The sequence below is a fragment of the Ursus maritimus genome, unplaced genomic scaffold (assembly GCF_017311325.1).
Source record: "Ursus maritimus isolate PB19 unplaced genomic scaffold, ASM1731132v1 scaffold_4, whole genome shotgun sequence".
In the NCBI taxonomy this organism is placed as follows: Eukaryota; Metazoa; Chordata; class Mammalia; order Carnivora; family Ursidae; genus Ursus; species Ursus maritimus.
Genome location: NW_024426552.1, coordinates 65,964,658 through 65,980,279, shown reverse-complemented (window position 1 = coordinate 65,980,279; position 15,622 = coordinate 65,964,658). Strand labels below are relative to the sequence as shown.

General features: G+C 53.0%; 1 protein-coding gene across 1 annotated transcript in view; it reads left to right on the top strand.

Annotated features, from left to right (window-relative positions):
• The window catches only part of MYLK (myosin light chain kinase), a 129,444-nt gene that overhangs the window by 86,101 nt on the left and 27,721 nt on the right, over nucleotides 1–15,622 (top strand). Inside the window, exons 22-25 of the mRNA XM_040621726.1 lie at nucleotides 2,798–3,100; nucleotides 10,929–10,961; nucleotides 11,059–11,152; nucleotides 12,434–12,637. Coding sequence (XP_040477660.1) covers nucleotides 2,798–3,100; nucleotides 10,929–10,961; nucleotides 11,059–11,152; nucleotides 12,434–12,637 — 634 coding nt within the window. The remainder of the gene's footprint in view (nucleotides 1–2,797; nucleotides 3,101–10,928; nucleotides 10,962–11,058; nucleotides 11,153–12,433; nucleotides 12,638–15,622) is intronic.

Genomic DNA, 15,622 nt, shown 5'->3' with positions numbered 1-15,622 from the left:
GGAACAAGGCTCGGGAGATGTTTCGGAGTCTCCTTTTGGCTCTGCCACTGGCTCGCTGGGTATTCTTAGCAAGCAAAGTGCCTTAGCTTTCAAGGGCCAGATTATCCAGGCAGATGACCATGGGGATGGGGGGGGGGGGGTCTCACACCCCTGCCCTTCTCTAAAGGCTGCGAGTGGCTGCTGAGGCACAGTGAAGGGAGGTCCAGGTGGGGTTGGGCACGGCCATGGGCACACGAGACCACCCGGGCGGTTACTCCAGTGAGAGGTAGTAGAGAGGAGAGCCTCCATTTCCCCGGGACTGAAGGGAAAATCCTGCCATGGGAGACTTTTCCCTTAGACTCAGCGTTTCCCATTCTGTTAGTCAAGTCTCCAGGGAGCCATGGGAGAATTCCAGGGCAGCGTGGAGCTTAGGGCTCTAGACACTGAGCCCGCTTTGCCTTCACCGGACCATGCCCAGGGTCCCCGTCCCAGCCAGAGTGCCTCCGTGTCTTTAGTGTGGAGGGGAGCCTCACAGGCCCTCTGTTCTGAGGACGTTTGTTGAGGGTTTCAGTCCCTGGCTGATGCAGCCTCTATGTGAGGCTCTTGTCAGTTGAAGAGAACAGAAAGCACCAGGCACAAGCCCATGGCCCTAAGGTCAGGCACGGGGGTGGGCGCTTCCAGTCCCCTAGACTTCAGACTTGAGCCTTGTCCGAACTCCTTAATTTGGAACCAAATGCCCTGAAAGCATTGTAGCTTCTCTTGGGATAAAGTCCCCCTCCCCAAATTTTGCATCTTCTCTTGTGCTGCAGGGGGCGACATATATCCTATGTCAGTCTTTCTGACCCTTTCAGCCAAGAGACATCTGGAACAGGGTAGGGTACAAATAGTACCTCTTTTGCAATACCCATTTCTCAACCTTTGCTTCACCAACACAGAGGGGAGAAAATCAGTCAGTGGAGTGTATCTACATTTGTCGCATAAACCTACAAACCTACATGACTCGAAACGTGTCCAACGAGACACTTCCCAGGCAGTTTTTTTTCGGGGGAAGCAGTGAGTCTGTCTTTCATCCCTCTTTGGGCTTTTTTAACTTCCTTAGCCGGGTCTTGAGAGGACTTGAAGCACTTGCCTCTACAAGAGTTGAGAGTAATAAACATCTTAGCCAACACCAGAAATATTTCTAAGAAGACCAATACATCTTTCAGAACAAATAGTTTTTCTAAGAGAACACTTTAAACAACCAGTGAAAGTGGTTCCCTCACAGGAGGTCTCCAGAGTGACTGCAAGTGGCGGGGAGTAGCTCTGTCACAATCCCAGAGCCACTCCACGCAGGGCCCAGGCTGGGCCGTCTCTGGGCAAGGCATCCTCAGCCGAGATGGGGAAGCCGCGGGGCCTGGGGGAGGGGCGAGAATGGACACGTATATGTGTATATACACGTACACATGCCAACAGAATGTTTTTTTCTCCCCTGTATGCACAAAGTCATTTGCAAGAATTCTCTTTGGCTTTCCCACCTTGTTGAAGGGAGGGAGAGTAGAAGTGCAGTACTTTCCCTGGGTTTGCTGCCTTGGGTGTTTACAAAACTCCTACAAGGTAGATAACGTATTAGCACAATTGTCCAAATAAAAAAGATGAACTGGAAGTTTGGAAACTTGGAAGTTAAGGAATTTGCTCGAGGTCACATAGCTTATAAAATGACAGAGCATGGAAAGCATGGTTTTAATTGCTGGTTTGGGGAACTCTACACCTCAGACTGCCTTGTGGGGGGGGCTGGGAGATGGGGGTTACCGAATACTGGTATCTGTAGCTTAATCAACCACCTATAAAAGTGAAATCTAAAAAACAGGAGAATTTTGTTCAAAGGAGCGACCATCAAAATCAGCAAAACTCGATCGCCTCCCTAAAGTATAGGCTGGCGTGATTTGCCTTGACGCTGGCTGCGTTACTGGCCTGAACGGGAAGGCAGCCAGCCAAAGGGGCTGCTTCTTGCTCGTGTCCTCTGCTCATTTTCCAGCCCTTAGTCAGGCATGGTTGTGATTTGCTACTGCAGTTTGCTTTCGAAACTGTTTCTCGTTTTATCCTGGTCCTATGAGGATAAAAGAGAGAGGGTAGAAGTAACGTTTTACATGTTATAAAGTAAGAAATAAACTCCTACAATAGTGATAGCAATGTCTATACACACCAGCCACTTTTCCAGGAACTCTCACAACAGCCTTGTGGTCCAATTGCTATTATTATCCACATGGCTTACAGACAAGGAAACTGAGGCACAGAGAGGTTAACAAGTAGTGAATGGAGACAGAGCCGTGTTCAAACCCAGATCTGTCTGACTTCAGAGCTCACTGTGCTGTTCTGCCTGTCCATGGGCAGGCGTTTCCCGAGTCCCAGAGAAAGTGGAGACTGACCCTCATTATGTCACAGGCCACTGACCTAGGGCCTGACAGACACACATGCACACATTAAATTCTCTCTCAAAACATATTTTTGATGGGAAGCAGTCCACGCCTTCTGGGCAGCTTCCTAGATCTGTTTACTCAGAGAAATATGTTTAGGACTGAGGCAAAGTACAGGAAATCATGACTTGTAGGTTGGAAAACTAGCCAAAAAAAGAGGGTTTTTTTCGAGCAAATAGGTACTTGTGGAGCTTTCTGTGTCGGTGTGTTTGTGCTTAGTGTGACCATGGTGAGGAGAGGAGAGCCAGGACCAGGGGTGTCAGCTCAGGTTCTCTGGGCTTCTCCTCCAAGACAACGCTAATTCAGAAACGTTCTTTCCCTGCAATTCTGAAGACGTGGGTGATGTTGTGCTTCTCTGTCCCCAGACAAGCCAGACCCCCCAGCCGGCACGCCTTGCGCCTCTGACATCCGGAGTTCCTCGTTGACCCTGTCCTGGTATGGCTCCTCCTATGATGGTGGCAGTGCTGTGCAGTCCTACAGCGTTGAGATCTGGGACTTGGTGGACAAAACGTGGAAGGAACTAGCCACGTGCCGCAGCACCTCTTTTAACGTCCAGGACCTGCTGTCTGACCGAGAGTATAAGTTCCGTGTGCGCGCAATCAACGTGTATGGAACCAGTGAGCCGAGCCAGGAGTCTGAACTCACAGCAGTGGGAGAGAAACCGGAGGGTAGGCTGCCTTCAGTTTATCACTGGCTTGAAATATGTGTGCATGGCTTACCTTGTGTATGTAGAAACCTGTACTGAGAGGGGTACTGAGGACTGAGAAGACGTCAGTGATAGTTGGCAGAGTCTTTAGGGATCTTGATTTCCAGGGTGGTGATGCCGATCCTTACTTTAAAAGAAGTACCCATGACCTTTCCGAAGACATTGAACCAGCAATTTTGGTACACTGCCACCAGGGGGCGGTGGTGTGTTAATCAGGAGCGCAGTCCTAGAAAGCAGGAGCTGGAGTGGACCTAAGTTTCAGTGTCCCCCTGCACCCACCTCCCTCCTTCTCTTGCACTCCTATCTCACTGTCCACTCAGTGTCAAGTTCTTGGGACACAAAGACAGATTAGACAACGGGCTTAAATCTAATAGAAGGACAGCCATGTAGACAGTAACTATAATGAGATGGGATATATGCATTTATAGTGGTGTAAACGGAGGAGGAGACACAGCAGAAAGCATGAATAAGTTTGCCATGAAGGTGGAGGAAGGCTTCCTAGAGGAGGTGACACTTATGCGGAGTCTTGGAAAAAGGAATGGGCTTCCAAGAGGCGGGGAAGATAAGGAGAGGAAGCAGCATGAGCGAAGGTGCAAAGTGAAGGAAGTGCATGGCATTTTGAGAAGCTTGTGTGTGGCCAGGGCATATGCTGTGTGAGACAGAACAGGAGGAAGCAACCCTGAAGGGCAGTTTAGGTAACATGGTGAAGTTCATCAGAGATTTCCAGGCAGGGGATTGATATGATCATACCAGTTTTTTTAGAAAGAGAATTAGAGGAAGAGTGGAGCTTTGCTACCCAGAGTGTGGTCTGGACCAGCAGTCTTGGGACCCCAGCACTTGCTGGAAATGCACTCTCAGCCGCTCCACACCCCTGGTTTCTTCCAAACCCTCAGTTCCACATGCTCTGCCCCCCTGGATTCAGCTGCGTGTGACAGTTTGCGAAGCGCCCAAGTGGGGAGGGGATGGCACCGGAGTCGGTGAGATCCCGGCGGGGCCTCTGTGGTGGGGTCCGGGTGAGGGGCGGAAGGGCATGAACGAAGGCCTCAGCAGGTAGAACTGAGCATGCTCAGTGACTTTTTGGGTAGAGTTGAAGGAAAAATGAGGAGCTCAGGATGATTCCCAATCCCTGGCTGAACACAGATTTTCTGGGTTGCTTTTTTTTTTTTAAATCCACTGCTTTTTTTTTTTTTTTTAAAGATTTAAAGAATTTATTTATTTGAGAGCTAGAGAATGCACATGAGAGAGAACATGAGGAGAAGGAGGGACAGAGAGAGGGAGAAGCTGGTTCCCCGCTGAGCAGGGAGCCTGACACATGGGGCTCAATCCCAGGACCCTGGGATCAGGGCCTGAGCTGAAGGCAGACGCTTAACTGACTGAGCCACCCAGGCGCCCTGAACACAAATTGAAAAGCCATTTATTATGACAGTTCTTGGTGGCTAACATATCTCAAGCACTTGCTGTAGGCTAACAGCGTGTTAAGCACTTTACATGCATCAGTTCATGCATCTAACTCAGTGAAGTAGCCGCCATTATTACCCCCATTTTACAGATAGGAGAATGAGGCTTACAGGGGTGAAGCTACTTGCCCAAGATCTCAGAGCATGTAATGTACGTGGCAAGCTATCTGACCTGAAGCCTGTACTCCTTTGGGACCTGCCTCCCAGGGACTTGGAGGTTAGGCAGCGGGAAGTCCCACAGAAGACACACATTCTGGTCTCAGTCCTGTGTAATTGTGGTGACCAAGGGCTACCCAAGCGTCTTCAGACTACTGACCAATTGATCTAGAACTCAGGAGAAGGTTTAGGTTAGAGCTACAGATTTGGGAAACCTGTTTAATTGATAATTGAAGCCATGGGCATCAATGAGGTCACGAAGAGAGTGGTAGGAAAGTCAATGCAGATACACCGAAACGAAGGAGCCTGCAGGACCAGAAGGAAGGACGAGGGGGAGAGCAGAGCACCAAGAGAAGCTGGAGCCATGTTGAAGAAACACAGAGGAGTGAGTTGCAGAGAGGGCTCAGTGAACAAAAGCCAGCACCAAATACAGAAAGAGATGAGGACTCATGGATTTAGCCCTTTGAGACGCAGTCATCTTTGAGAGCAAAGTGCAGAGCGTTTCCACAGGGTGGAAAATGGTTGCCCCAGGGTTAAGGAATAAGTGGGAGAAGGAAAGGCCAAGAGTGTGGAATATTTTTTCAGGAAGTTTGACGTGAAGAGAACCATGAATTCAAGGTGGAGAAGAGGTTGGGGGTGGGGAGGAGGGACACCAAGGGAAAGGGCACCAGGAGAGGGAGAGCTTCAGGGTGCAAGGCAGAGAGGAGAGGGGAGAGTAAAGTCTGAAATCACCACAGGGCCAGAGGCATGATGAGTACGGAATAGCCATTACGGTTTGATGCCCTTTTTTGGTGAAAAAAAATAGATATAAAATAGATACTAAAACTTGACTTTCATATTAAATGAGGGCTCCACAAAGAAATTGGAGGATGCCAGTGGAAAACACACCAGATTTACAATGTTGTGAGTGCGGCCCTGTCTTGGGAGCCTTTATCTGGCGAGCCCTGGAACGTGGGAGGAGTGGAGGCGTGGATCCCAGCCCCTGGGACAGCCCTGCTGGGCCCCCACGCAGCTGTCCTGGACTCCTGGGCTCCTGCCCCCTAGCTGTTTACAAATGTCTGCTGGGGAAACCGGGTAACAAAACTACCATCCGCTGCCCTTTGACTCCCCTTTGAAATGAGCAGAGTGGGGAGTTGGCAGGTTAGCGTGGGGCAGTGGGGGCGCCAGGACGGGCACTCAATTATGTTTCTAGCATATTGCTTTGTTTAAGAAGAGCACTCCCCACCTCTTGAAAAGTGAGAAGGAAAGAGATAACATGGCAGTGAGAAGGTGTTCCTTATCTGGAAAGGAAAGCTTCCAGGTCCTCTATGGAGGAAACTCGGAGAAACTGCAGAGTCCCTGATAAACCCCATGCTGAGGACCGGAGGCCACGGGAGCTGTAAGGGGTGGCTCCTAGGAGGCCAGGACAGCAGCTCCCGGGGCTGCAGGGGGAGTCTGTGGGGACCAGGGGCTAGGACCACTGGGCTTTGGGCAGGTGGCCTTTCCCTTCCTCCCTGAGGCCAAGCCAGAGCCCAGCTGCGGTCCTCAGACTCCCCTCCTAGGGCCGGGCCGCTCCTGGCTGGGAGCAAACGAAAGGAAATGCAAAAATAGCCTACAAGCCAAGGAGGGCTCCAGGCCACCCAGGGCTTCCAGACTGGATGCTGCTCCCACCTCCAGGCCCAGCTGGACTACCGGGGAGGAGGGAAGGGCAGAAGAGTTGTTGAGCATTGGGCCTGAGGGGCAGAGGATGGAGGGGGTAGGAGGGTGGGTGGAGGGAGGTGGGGGTTCCAAGTGAAGCCCCCTGTGGACTGGTCAGATGCTTGTTAGTTATAACCTGAGGAGGTCATCTGTCTCTACTTTAAAAGGGAAATGGCTCGCTGAGAAGTGGGGCGTGTATGCACGCATGTGTGAACTGCACGTGTGCACGCATGCGTAGAGGAGGGGTGAGAGGGGGCTTATGGTGGCCCCGCTCTGTGGAGCCAGTGGTCTGTGGTGGTCATCAACACGCCAGTGCCAAAGAACCCTCCCTCCCTCCCATTAGCCCAGCTGATGTCGGCTCCCACCTTCCCCACTGCCACCGGTACCCCTCCTGCCTGAGCCTTAGCAACCTGGGTTTTCCGCTTCATCCTGACCTCCCCATTCTGTCCCTGCTAAGCACCCTGACCCTCCCCCTACATTCATTCCCCCAGTGTATCCTGGGCCCCTCCTGTGTTCTGGCACTGTTCCGGGTGGTACGGGACAAAGCACGGGTGTTCTCACCCTGCGTCTTTGGCCTCCTTATGCCAGAGCCACCCCTCACGCTAGAATCCCTAACCCAGCTAGCTCCCCTCCCGGTCTCCCCAAACCTGGGTAAACAGAGCCACTGCCCCAATACACCCATCTCTCCCTTCCCAGCCAGGCCAGCATCTCTGCCGCACCCTACCCCTGCTCAGACTCTGCAGTCCACTCCATCCTTGCTCCTAATCCTAACTTGTTCTAGAATACATAGTTGTGAGCAAAACAGCTGGGAGAAAGGCTTCTTGCAGAGTTAGGGCTTCCTCACAAGCCTGAGGGCAGTTAGAGATGTGGGGCCCCAGGGCTAGAGATCAGCCTCCAGGGGCTGCTCACCCTGGCCAGGGCTACAGCCTCTCTGGGGCTGGGGTGCCCTCTAGTGCCCACTGGGCATGCGACAGCCCTGCGCCGCGGAGAGCTCCGTCCGGGGGGCTGCCTAAGGTGTGCCGCGTGAGGGTCCCAAGGGCTCAGCTGGTCCTGTTTGCAGCACTACTTACCTGTTTGCAGAAATAGTTTAGAAGCACCGTCCGAGCAGTTCTTGTACTTAGCTCGTGGATGTCCTAGCTCTTTCTGAGTAGAAGGTTTTTGAAATGTCTTGTCGAAGTCCCTCCTGCTGTACTTCAGCTCCTTCTGTGGTGGAAAGATGGAAACCAAGTCGTCACCCCTCCCATTACTACTGCCCTTTATCCTTGAGGGCGTGGCTGACCCAACTGTGGCCTTTCCCCAACTCCTGCCCTGCCCCTCTCCTGGTGGCTACATCCCCTCCAAGCAGAACGGAGGCCACACGACAAGGAAAAGGAAGAAGGGAAACCTCTCAGCCTGGAGTCTTGGTCTGTTTCAAACAGAAGAAAAGTCGTGGGTAACAGTGAGCCAGAAAGAGGGCCGTGACTTCCCTGAGAATGATCTCAGTCCCCACAACCGTAGCATCAGGAGAACCTTCTGCACCTTAATTGCCAAGGGAGATAGGCAGAGGTGAGGGCTGGATGCAGAGTGTGCAGTGAGAGCCGAGCAGGAGGCCAGCTCTGTAACTTCTAACTGGTGTGCAGTGAGTGGGAGAGACCAGTTCTAGAACTGCATGCCTCCTACAGGGCTGCCTGCAAGATGCCCCGGGTGCCAGGCCATTGGACGGCCCACGGCTGGTACCCCCTCACTAGGGAAATCCAGACAGTTCCTCCTAAAGATACCAGGCCTAGAGAGCCTGCCTTCTTTCTCTCTCGTCCCGCTGCTCATTCCACACCAAGATGAGTGGCATGGGAACAAAAAGAAAAGGGGACGCCTCATCGGGTGAACCCTCTCTCAGATGGGGGCACCGTGGGCCAGGACGCTGGGCCTCCCCCACAGTAAAGGTTGCTATTGTTGCTAGTATTTTGTCTCCAGGGCCCAGCCAGTGACAGCATCCTTTGTGACGGACTTGAGCCCCTTGCTTCCCCTAAAGCCCCGTCTGAAGGGCCGTTGTCAAAACTGCCCTACACACCTGCTGACCCCATCTGTCGTTCTCATGGTGCGCCTTCAGACGCAAGTTCCGTACCCCTCCAGCCGTCCTCCTGCGTGAGGCATACACGAGATCGTTCTCTCACGTTGCGGCATGGATTAGTTGATAAAGGTCTAACCTTCATCTCACCCTTAGCCGTTGCGATTGTTAGAAAGCCGTATCTGGGGTGCCTGGGTGTCTCATTCAGTTGGGCGTCCGACTCTTGATTTCAGCTCAGGTCTTGATCTCAGGGTCCTGAGATCAAGCCCCACGTGGGGTTCTGTGCTGATCGTGGGGCCTGCTTGAGATTCTCTCTCTCCCTGTCCCCTGCCTCCCCTCTAAAACAACAAAATCTCTGCTTCAGGCTTTTCCCCCAGCCAGAGAGGCCCGACTGTCTGCTCACCCTCACACGCAGCTCTTCCTTTCGGTGGCTTTCCATGCCCCAGCAGCCCTGCTGCCACTCTCTAAGTGCCTGCGGCCCTCATTCCAGCCGCAGACGACCCCGGGCTCTGCTGAGGGCAGAGAAATAATACTTGTTTGTGGCCAGGGCACATCCCTACCCCCACCATGGCAGCATTCTGTTGGCCTACTGGCTGGGAACTAGGTTTCCACGCTTGGGTTCTAACTAGATGTCCTAGAGCCTGTTACCCCAAAAGGTTGAATAATTAATGTCCCCCTGAAATGTGACTCCATTGCTGCCTTCCAGGTGTTGCTCCCAGTGGCATTCTCATGATCTGTGAATTGGCAAGGTCACTCTGCACTCTGAAGCGTGTGATTTAGAAGAGTTGGTCGGTTAGGCTCATGTCCTGGCGCTCTCGGTGAAACCCTACCCCTAATCAGAGAATTCCCGTCTCTCTTACCCTTTTTATTGTTCCAGGGCCTTTGCCTTCCTGTGACAAAATATTCCGCCCCATCCCACTTATGTTTGTTTTTCGTTTCCTCAACAGCATTTTAAGGACTCTAAACACGGGGCGCCTGGGTGGCTCAGTCCGTTAAGCTCAGGGTCCTGGGATCCCTGAGTCAGGCTCCCTGGGCAGCGGGGAGTCTGCTTCTCCCTCTCCCTCTGCCCTCCGCCCTGCTCATGCTCTCTCTCAAATAAATAAAATCTTTAAAAAAAAAAAAAAAAAGGACTCTAAACAAATTGCAGCCTCTCTTGCTCCTTGGAGATTCATCCATGTGCTGTCCCTTGTTACACCCTTTCCCCCAAGTCTTATTCTCTCTCTCTCTCTCTCTCTCTCTCTCACACACACACACACGCGCGCGCGCGCCCTTGTAAAATCTCTGTCCTCTCTCGCTGACTTCTCTCGTGTCTTTGTTCCGTCTCCTCAGAAGACCTGCCTGTCTCCATCTGTCAGGGGAACACAGCCCACGTCATGACTGAGGAGCACAAAGCACATCCCAAAGCATGGCATCTAGAGCTGGCCAAGGACACTAGAAATCACCTACAAATACAGCTCCCTCTTGTTACCGATGAGGAAACTGGGACCCAGAAAGGAAAGGCATTCAGCCAGGGTCCAGAAGCCATAGTGGCTCCATAGGGACAAAGCTATGTGCAGGCAAGGAAAGCCTGGAGCTCTGACGTGGCTGCGTTCTGATGGACCCTGCCTGTCCCCTCATGCCCCTCAGCCCCCCCGTTCACTTCTGACACATCCTTGTGAGCAGCCGGCGTGGGCGGCTAGGCCCCTTTCTTGCCATACCTCTTAAACACCTGCCACTTTCGCCGTGTAGCCTCACCCACCTCCCTGCTGTGTTCCAGCATTTCCCTTAAGACACCACTCAAGGACTACTTCTTCCCAGAATCACTGCTCTGACTTACAGTTGCCCTGTTTTGTATCAACATCCTGCTTTGTATATCCAGCTCGTACTGTGATGTTGCGAGCTTGACGACAGAGCACCTGCAGTGCAAGTATACGTAGTTCTGCCCACCCCCCCCCCCACCGCTAACTGTGAGCTCCGAGAAAGGAGAGATCATGCCTTCTGTGTGTTCTGTCTTATACCCACAATAACTGGTAAGATATCTGGTACGTGGCTGGAATTCCACGTACGGTAATCTAATCAAATGGATAAACAGATTTGATACTAGGAGCAAGGCAAGCTGCTGACTTTCGCGCTGGAGCAGAAAGGGGCTGTCCCAGTTGTGGGTAGGTTCTGAAAGTCGGAGGGCCTGGAAGCGCTGTTAGGAAGTGTATGTCTAGGGGATTGTGAGGTTGCAGAGGAAAGGAGGAGGTGAGAGCTGGTGGAGAAGCTGCTGGTAGGGCAAGGAGGGCCTGCCGGTGTATCCAGGGCTCTGTTGCACTGTAGACTGACCCACCCAGTGGCCATTCCCAGCGCTCTGGGCTTCGTGGTCTTGGACCTGGGAAAGCTGAGGTCTGATGAGGCCCCCAGCACGTTTTGTTCTCGATGGGCCTTCACTACTAATCGCTGTGTCCTCTGTGTCCCTCCTTGTCTCCCCCCAGAGCCAAAGGACGAAGTGGAAGTGTCAGATGATGGTGAGTGCTGGCCACCTGTCCTCAGGTACACTCGAGGGGCGGAGGGGGGCGAGAGAGGAATCTGATGGCTCACACTCACCCCACCCCCACCCTGCAGATGAGAAGGAACCTGAGATCGACTACCGGACGGTGACCGTCAACACTGAACAGAAAGTGTCTGACTTCTATGATATCGAAGAGAGACTAGGCTCGTAAGTGGAATGGGAAGCATCTTTCAGGCCCCAGGGTTGGGGTGGCACAGATCCCATCATTAAATTCCATGACTTGTCTTCCCATCTTTTCCTGGCCTTTGCCAACTTCCCACGCCGAGACCCCCTGCAGAAAGAGGAGGTGCGGACCCAGTCAGGACCCCACAAGGGCATCCCCACGCAGGGCCCTCTTAGTTGCTGCTGGCGCAGCTGGCTCCGCTCCGCGAGAGTCTCGAGCAAGCCCCTCTGTCCTGTGCCTTCCCCTGCACGGGCTCACAAGGCCCTGGGGCCTGGGGCGGACTGTCCGAGGCTGCCTTCTGTGTCACCAGCAGGAGGCAGTCAAGCCTGGTCCATCTCACTGTTGGGCGATTGTAGCTTTAGTGCATCCGTAAAGCCCACCGCCTTGAAAGGCACAGCTGCTCACCACTGCTCACTTTATGAACCTGGTCCACACCGTTTGCTCTATTTCTCCCCTGGAGTGCGGACACCCCAACCCTGAGCCCTCGTCGGCCACACCATCCCCTCCTGCGGCAGCCCCAGGGCTGTGTGTCTCCTACCAACTATCCCTGGAGGAGCACAGTGGAGGCCAAGGGGATGGGGCTTGGGTTTGATTTCCACTGGGTTTCTGGGAAATAAGGGAGTGACACCAGCCGCATCAGAGTCACATACAAGGGGCCTCCACTGCCCCCTGGAGCTGGGTCAGGGGAACACCACACTCCCCTCTCCCTCCAGCGGGGGGACAGCGGGGGCCTTCCTGGGCTGTCTCTGGGGGACCCGTGCTGGACACTGAAGCAGAAGGAAGGCAGCCACTCAGAAATTCTCCGTAGTGGGGAGGACTTCCTCCACCCGACGTCATGGGTCTGTCTGCGGCGAAGGAGAGCGAAGTCCATCCGCCAAGACGGAGGCCTCAGCTCCAGGAAATGACAGCCTTGACCGAGTAGCGAGCCTGGGCGGTGACTGGGCAGGGCTGCGGGCCGGGCGCGGGCCGAGGTGGCCAGGTGAGGGACCGCAGGGTTGTCTGTGTTAGAAGTGCACCTCATGATCGAGAGCAGGGCTGGCAAAGTTGTCAGTAAAGGGCCGGATGATGGAGAGCTGAGGTTTCGGTGGAGCACAAAAGCGGCCATGGGCGATATGCACACACATGGGCGCGGCTGCGTTCCAGTAACATTGTATTTATAAAAAGAGGTGGGCTAGATTTCTCCGGTAGGCCATCACTTGTCAGCCCCAATTTAGTGGAAAGCTTGGCTAAATTTGCCTTTTCTCTCCTCATCCTTTCATTCGCAGTGGGAAATTTGGACAGGTCTTTCGACTTGTAGAAAAGAAAACTGGAAAAATCTGGGCAGGGAAGTTCTTCAAGGCGTATTCCGCCAAAGAGAAGGAGAATATCCGGCAGGAGATCAGCATAATGAACTGCCTCCACCACCCCAAGCTGGTCCAGTGTGTGGATGCCTTCGAAGAAAAGGCCAACATCGTCATGGTCCTGGAGATGTGAGTTTGCTGTGGGTCCGGGAGCCCCCCGCGCGTCTTCCCCACTGTCCACAGCCAAGCCCCTCTGCCCCAAGATGGGGAGCACTGCAGGTAGGGCTGCGGCAAGCAGGAGCCTCCGCAGCCCCGGTGGCCAGGCGGTGCTCCCTCAGAACGGCAGATCTGTACGCAGGAGTGGCCCTCACCCACTGACCCCCAGCCCACTGCAGCCCCTTGCTCGTTTCCATAACGGACTGGCAGATCTTTGAGGACCCCTGCCCCCCTTTCACCCCCACCTCCCTGTGAAAGTGCCAAGGTTAGCCCTAGGCTCCTGGGCTGCGTTAAGGGGCATCGACTTACAGGTGGCTTTGGAGGAGAAGGGGAGGGACAGAGCAACTTCCTGAATGGCCTTCCAAAGAAGAGGGGCCCAGGGCTGGGGGCTTGGGATGTGGGGGTGTAAGCCTTGCTGCTGTCTCGTGCTGTGCTCCACAGGCCCCCATCCCGTGCTTGTTTGTACTTTGACTTCCCACCAGAGGGTAGTACTCTCTGGGCTGGCTTGTCCGTGCGCAGGGGCATGGATCAGGTGACCTTCAGCCAAGGCTTTCCTCCACTTGCCTGGCCCCCAAGCCGCGGGCGTGCACGCACGCGCACACATACACCGGGGCACGCGTGCACACACACACACACATGCACAGACTGCCCTCAGTAAGCCAGGCGTCCTCTGCAGAGGGCTCTGTGTCTTTCTGTTTTCTTTCCTGTTTCTCATCAGAACTTTTTTCAGTGGGGTACAGTCACACCAAAAAATGTAAGAACATACACAATAAACAGTTCCATTCCAACCCGTCCCTCGTCTACCCTGTTCTACCGCCACCGCTGACACCAGTAACCGTTTTTATTGGTTTTGTTTGTATCCTTCCAAAGTTTCGTTATGAAAATACAAGCATATATGACTTTTTAAAAAAATACTTCCCACCTCTTAACACCAAGGTTCCTCATATCCACTCTTCTGTATTTTTGCTCCTCCGTCCAGCAGTTCATCGTGGTGTGAGGGGCTCTGAACGTTTCAGTGGCTGGTGCGCTCCCTCATTGGCCCTGCTCCGTGGGATTTGCTGGCATGCACAAACCAGTTTCCTGGAGCCGTCTTCCTTTGATAGGGGTTGCAGGGTTTCCAGGCCTTTGCTTTTCCAAACGAGCGGGGTTTGTAACCTTGTTCGTACATCTCCTCACTCACGCCTGTGCACATCTGTAGGACACGTTCCCGAAGTGTGGCTGTGCTGGGTCGAAGGGTGCATGCATTCGAAATGTTCAGAAATCTTGTGAAACTGCCTTCGGCACCCTTGCATGGCTCGTCCTGAGCTTCAGGGAGCTTAGTCCTTTGGAGAAGATTCTCTCAACACCTTCCTTCCTAGGGAAGGTGAGGCCAGTGAGGCCTCCCCAGGCTTGAGGTGTGATTTTCTCCCCTCCCTCTGTGATCGCTTTGGTGTGTTTCTTTCCAGTTTACATACATCTGGAAAAGCTAGGATGGGTTAAAAGCACAGACTTAGAGTGCAAAGTGAGTCTGCTAAGTCCTCCGTCAGTCCCAGCACTTCCTCTTACTTGTCGTGTGGCCTTGAACGAGCTACTCAGCTTTGCCAGTCCTTGGTGTTATTATCGGTAAAAGGAGGATATAAGCTGCCTCATGAATAATGTGGGGATTAAATGGAATCACGTATTCGGGCATAATGCTCTATAATTGGGACTTACGCTTAGTCGTATGATACATTGACTTTTTCTGTGTCGTGGTCTTGTTCCCACTGAAAATGATTCGGTGAGCATTTTAACACACAACTGGGTGTTGTGGAACAAAAATCCTCCTATTCAGGAAACCTGGAGTCAGGTCCTATTACTGCTGAGCTGTGATTCTGTAATTATTAAATCCTTCCAACGAAGAGACATACTTGGATTAGACTCCCTTTTTGGTTCTAAAATTCGACAATTCTGTGGTACTGTAAGCTATTCAAAGAAAATCTGCATTCATATCTTAGAATCTGTTTTCGGCCCCAATTTGAGCTTACCTCCCCACTTCCAGTAAAGAGCAGCCCGTGTCTATGGCCTTACTGATCACACCCTCACGATAGCCCTGTGGTCTCAGCGCTTCACATTTATTCTAGAACAGGTTGCTTGGTCCAGGCAGTGTGGGCGTGTGGGGACATGTGAAGAAATGTCTTATGTTTAGAAGTTAAGCCTTGGGCAAGTTTGGGAGAGGGTGCGGGGACGGGGGAGGAGGCAGCCAAGCCTGGGTAAGGCTGGGCAGTAGCACCAGTGGGCAGAACACCATACTTAGTGTGGAATTGGGAGTTGGCAAGCTGGATGGAAAATGTTGAGAGAACACGTAAGAAGACTTCAGCTGGCCTGGCTTTCCTCCCTCCTCCCCACGCCTCCCCTGTGGGCAGGAGCGAGTCTGACAGGCATAGATGCCAGACAATTCTTCTGCACTTGGGGTAAGGAGCGTGCCCCGTGATAGGAGCTCAACCAAAGAAGTGGGAGCACATTCACTCTTCATCTGTACTTCCCTTCCAGCTTAAACAAACTTGGCCTCGACAGGGCAAAGGCTGGCGTTTAGTGGTACAACTTGCCGTTCCCCTTGTTTGATTGAGAGACTGAGATTAAGAGAAGGACAAGGTCTGGTGATGTAGAAAAATGAAAATGTCTTCCAGGGTCCCCTCCTTCAGTTCAGTGAGACATCAGAAGCAATAGGTGTCTTCACCCTTTCTGACCTCTGATGATGGGACAAGCCATAAGCCCCATTTTATAGCAGTGTTGCCCAGACACAAAGGTTCCCTCGGGCTCCTGGCCTGAAATCTCGGCTTGTCCTTTGGGAGCACTCAGGCCCTTCCAAGTGGTGGTGGGACCCACAGCACTGAAGCAGTATGATTTAGACTGGGTCATCCACTGCCCATCTCACTTTCGTGCTGCCACTGGCAAAATTTATCAAAGAATATCCAGCTGGCTGCCAGGAGACAAGGAGTA